This window comes from Octopus bimaculoides, chromosome 11 (assembly GCF_046866305.1).
Source record: "Octopus bimaculoides isolate indiv1 chromosome 11, ASM4686630v1, whole genome shotgun sequence".
Classification (NCBI taxonomy): Eukaryota; Metazoa; Mollusca; class Cephalopoda; order Octopoda; family Octopodidae; genus Octopus; species Octopus bimaculoides.
In genome coordinates this window covers 727,556-732,555 of record NC_142938.1, presented here as the reverse complement: position 1 = coordinate 732,555, position 5,000 = coordinate 727,556, and the positions used below count along the sequence as shown (strand labels likewise).

Genomic DNA, 5,000 nt, shown 5'->3' with positions numbered 1-5,000 from the left:
ACACCTGTCACAGTCGATTGTTCTCAGCTGAAACTTCGAAATCTTAATTATCATTATGTCATTATGTTAATTAAAACAACGTTAAAAATCTCTCTCTCTATCTCTCTCTCTCTCTCTCTCTCTCTCTCTCTCTCTCTCTCTCTCTCTTTCTCTCTCTCTCTCTCTTCCCATTGAAATACTGATTTATTAATTAAGGTGATAAACGGCTCGGTAGGTTAGTTGGGTGGTAGAATCGTTAGATCATCGGGTAAATTTTTTTTTTTCATTTTCGTTATTTTTCCTTTTTTTTTTCTTTTTCTTTGCTGCTTACATTGTGAGTTCAAATCCCACCGAGATTGATTTTGCCGTTCAGCTTTCAAAAGTCGATGAAATAGAGTACCAACGAAATACTGGAACCAACTTTCATATATTTCCGTACTTCATTCTGGTTTGGTTCATGTTTTAAGTGGATTTGGTTGCAACTAGAACTCAGACCTACACACTTCTGATCGCCAATCATTGTGGTATAATAACAGGGTGTTGAGAGAGTTACCTATTGTAGATTAGCGTCTTATCCAGGAGATATTTAATCTTCTCTCTTGTTTTCTCTGACGCAAATAAGACCAGAGAAATTACAAAGTTTCGTTATTAAATATATTAAATGTTATCTTTGTTTTATGTAATTTTTTACGTTTCTTCTGAAATTTTCGAAACTACAAGAAGAATCGAAGACCGAGAGAGGAATCATGGTTTTGGACTGTTCCACCATAACGAAAATAATAAATAATTAGGATGTTACATGTTCGTTATAGGGGAAGTGAATTGACAGAATGGTTAGAGGGATCAGACAGAATAACTGGTGGTATTTATACCGATTCTCTGAGCTCTGAGTTCAAAACCTCAACCATGTAAACTTTGTTTTTTATCGTTTGAAGAAACAAAAGTGGCAATCCGAGGCGGTAGAGAGACAGAACTGAAAGCCGTCTGACCAGATGCCTTGCGCTATTTATTCCGACCCATTGCATTCAGAAATCAAATCCCAGCATGTCCTACTTTACTGCTAGAGTTGATCTATCGCTCAGTCTAACAGCCCCATCTAGAAAAAAAGTCCAGTGATGGAATTGAGAAATAAATCAAAAATGTTGTTGTTGTTCTGTTTAGCTCCAAATGTGATCCAGGTGGCATAGGATTAAAAGCGTTATAACCATGATCATCCCGTCTGATATTCAGATATACTGTGTCTTTACTATATTAGTCAATGTCTCCATTTTTTAAAGGCAATAAGGAGTGTTTTGAAGAACATTTGGCTGCTATTTCTAGTAGACCCAGATATCTCAAAATGTCTTTTTCATTTTATGTTTACTTTTTACTTTTTTAATCAGTCTTCCATCTTTCTCCTCCCTTTCTCTCTCTCTCTCTCTCACCTTCCTTTAATCTCCCTCCTCTTCCTTTCTCTCTTCCTCTTCCTCTTCCTCTCTCTCTCTCTCTCTCCTGTTTCTTCATCTTCCTTTACATTACATCAATTATTACGTCCTTCTATCCTTCCTTCCGTCCTTCCCTCCTCCTTTTTTTTTCTTGCATTTTTCGTCTCCATTTTTCTTCTCTCCAACTCACACCATCATCAGCGGTAATTAAAATAATGATGACCAAACCCCGTAATGTTTTGATTAGAAATGTAATTTTGATGATCTCATTAATAGAAACTCACTAAGGATATAATTACTTCACCTGACCACGGCGACAACACAATAACATCAAAAACAACAGTAACAACAACGACAACAATAACAAAACTCACAAATATAGCAATGAACACCGTGTGAAAATTCTTGCGATGACAGCAACGAAGCGCTGTGGTGGTGGGTCAGGCTGGATGTCTTACGCCATCGAGTTTTGTTTCTTTACGTTCTCAGTTCAAATCCTGGACAGGGTGAGTTTGATTTTTCTATGACAGGTTTAACAATATTATTGTACCTGTGGCTCACCATATTGTTATATATCGGACATCTGTATGGTTGTATATACATACATACATATATATATAGAGAGAGAATTCACAAATTATTTTTAGTATTATTAGTTTGACGCTCAGGAAAAATGGAAGAAGACTTTGACATTTCGAGTCTACGCTCTTCTTCAAAAAGGAATGAGAAGAGAAACAAAGATGGAGAGAGACAAAAATTGCGAGAGAAAAAGCGTCTCTGAATTAACGGTTGCACGTATTGATTCCGAAATGATGAAAGGTAAAGTTAAACTTGGTAAAGTTTGAACTTTGAATGAAAAGATCGAAAACATCCAAGCAATTAGTCATCTTATAAAATTATTAAAAATTCTAACTCTAAGAAATTGTGAGCGAAGAATATGGCTAATTGGAAGAATATAAAATATGAATCCTTAAGTTTGGTTTGAGGTGAGAAAAATGTAAGATTTTGGTGTAGTTATGTCCTTCCTTCTTTTCATAGCAGCCGACCTCCTGACACAATGCAACTCACTTTAATCTTCGTTACCATCGCTACCGACACGGAATTTTGCCAGTTTCTGTGGATTTCAAGTTTTAGCCAAAACATAACACAAATGTTTATTATACCAATAAAATTAGCCAGAGTTTATCAATATGTAAAAAAAAAAAAAAGATGACAGAGACGAGTTGAAGTAAAAACACTGAATTGATAAAAGCTTCTGGTAAGGAGCGAAACTGATAGACGAAGATGTGCGGTAATGAAAAGAAACATTAGATTGTTTGTAAGAAAGAAGAATTGATAATGAATGGAGGTCCCCAACATCTCCAGAATTCTATTCCACAGAATATATTAATCCACAGCTCTGTCGGTAACTGAATGCACAAGTATTAAATAATCTATCAAAGAAAACAATGGAGGTAAAAAAATCGATCAACATAAATAGAAAATATACAGAAGTTAAACAATATGGCCGCGATGAAGGACTAACGAAATGAAAGATATAAAAGAAGGGAATAAATAAAAATAACGAAGGAAATAATGAATTCTGGGAAGGCTGTAGAACATCATTTGCTTTATCGTTTTTCACTTTGGTGACTTAGAGGATAGGATATTAGGTTCATTATCATAAGGTTGCAGGTTCAATTCCCAGAGCGGGCAGGGTGTTGTGTCTTTGAATGTTGTCTTATAAATGCACACACACTCTTTCGCTCTTACACTCTCTCTCCCTCTTTGTCTCTCTCTCTCTCTCCCTCTCTCGCTCTTTTTCATACATACATGTATCTATATAGATAGATACATACATACATACATTTGTTTGCGCGTCTGTATATATCTGCACATATATGTGCGTGTGTGTGTATGTATGTAATGACCGGATTTGATAATCATATTTTACTTTTCCAAACTACAACAAAAATAACTACATTATTAAGATGTTTATGGCAACGACAACGACGATGAGGGCGAGGAGCAAGATGAAGAGGATGACGGCGATGACGACGACGATGATGACGACGACGATGATGATGATGATGATTACTATTATTACTATTATTACTATTATTATTATTATTATTATTATTATTATTATTATTATCATTACTATTATTATTTTGTATTCCGTTTATATTTTTCAGTGAGCATGCCTACAGTTGCCGGCATTGTTGTTGGCACCTTCTTGCTACTGTGTAGTATTGTAGCAATGGCCTTTGTCTGCTGGAAATGTTCCTACTGTCGGACAAGAGGCTTTTGGGATAACAACATTAAAAAACTCATCAGAAAAATTCACGGTAAGTACAGTCAACACTAACCTAGATCTCATCTTGAAGATCTTGTTGTTGTTGTTGTTGTTGTTGTTGTTGTTGTTGTTGTTGTTGATGATATAGATATTCAAACACGAACAAGCCAACTCAGCCCCTTCCATTCCCGCACATCTAATATAACTTACCTCTTCAGTGTAGATGCTGGTACTCAGAGTTTGGTCGGTGTCCAAGAAGTACGCAGTCTGTCCTCTTACGTGTTTTATGGATTCCGCACATCGTTGATGTAGTGTCACCATTATATACTTTTGTTGATGAAAGACACAATTCCTCACAGAGATCAACCGACTTTATCTCATTACAGAATCATCAGAATGTCTGAGAATCCAGGCTCAAATGAAAATGGACAGTCATTGTGATTGTATGTGTGTTCCTTGCTTTTAAATTAAACTATTCACTGTCGTGATAAAATATTTTGGCCTTAATACTCTCGAGTATAAGCTCTTATATTTGAAATAATTTCAAGAGAATTTGGTCCCTAGAAAGTTCAAAGCAGAGGAATTTTGTTGGTTATTATGACAACTTTAAAAGAAATTCTTGCCAACTATGAACGAGAAGAAAACGAAGAGAACGCGTTAAGAACATCCCCCGCACCGACACATATTTACAAACAACACTCGAATATAAGTACAAGTCATAACAAGATGCTTTTTCAGAATACATACAAACATATGTACATACATTCATACATACATATATACGTACGTACGTGCATACGTACGTACATACATACATATATACATACATATGACGTACATATATGTATTACATGCATACATACATGCATACATACATGCATGCATACATGTGTGCATGTATGCATGTATGTACGCACAACAATATTTGAGTACGCAACAATCATTTTCATATTCGTGAAATTAACGATGTCAACTTTTCTCTCGGGGCCGCAGGTTGTTCCCCTTTCATCCAACGGCTTCTTTACTTTCGTCACATAAAAATCAACTTGTTTTTTCATGTAGCGGTAATTAAGATGCGTGTTATTGTTGTTTTTGTTGTTGCTTCTTCTGCTACCGTTGTTGTTGTTGTTGTTGTTGTTGTTGTTGTTGTTGTTGTTGTTGTTGTTGTTGTTGTTGTTGTTGTTGTTGTTGTTCTCGTACAATTAAGATAAAAGTAGTTTCAATTTTTTTTGTAAAAATGAATAAATTAGATAAACAATTACAAACATAACGCAAGTTTTGGACTTCTTCAAAACAGTTTCATTTTACCTGTTAATGGCGCC

At 35.4% G+C, this 5,000-nt stretch overlaps 1 protein-coding gene across 2 annotated transcripts in view; it reads left to right on the top strand.

Annotated features, from left to right (window-relative positions):
• LOC106882757 (synaptotagmin-7) overlaps positions 1-5,000 on the top strand; it is a 109,456-nt gene that overhangs the window by 52,276 nt on the left and 52,180 nt on the right. For both annotated transcript variants that reach the window (XM_052971424.2, XM_052971423.2), the window contains exon 2: positions 3,578-3,730. In XM_052971424.2, the coding sequence (XP_052827384.1) occupies positions 3,583-3,730 (148 nt within the window). In that variant the 5' untranslated portion in view covers positions 3,578-3,582. The remainder of the gene's footprint in view (positions 1-3,577; positions 3,731-5,000) is intronic.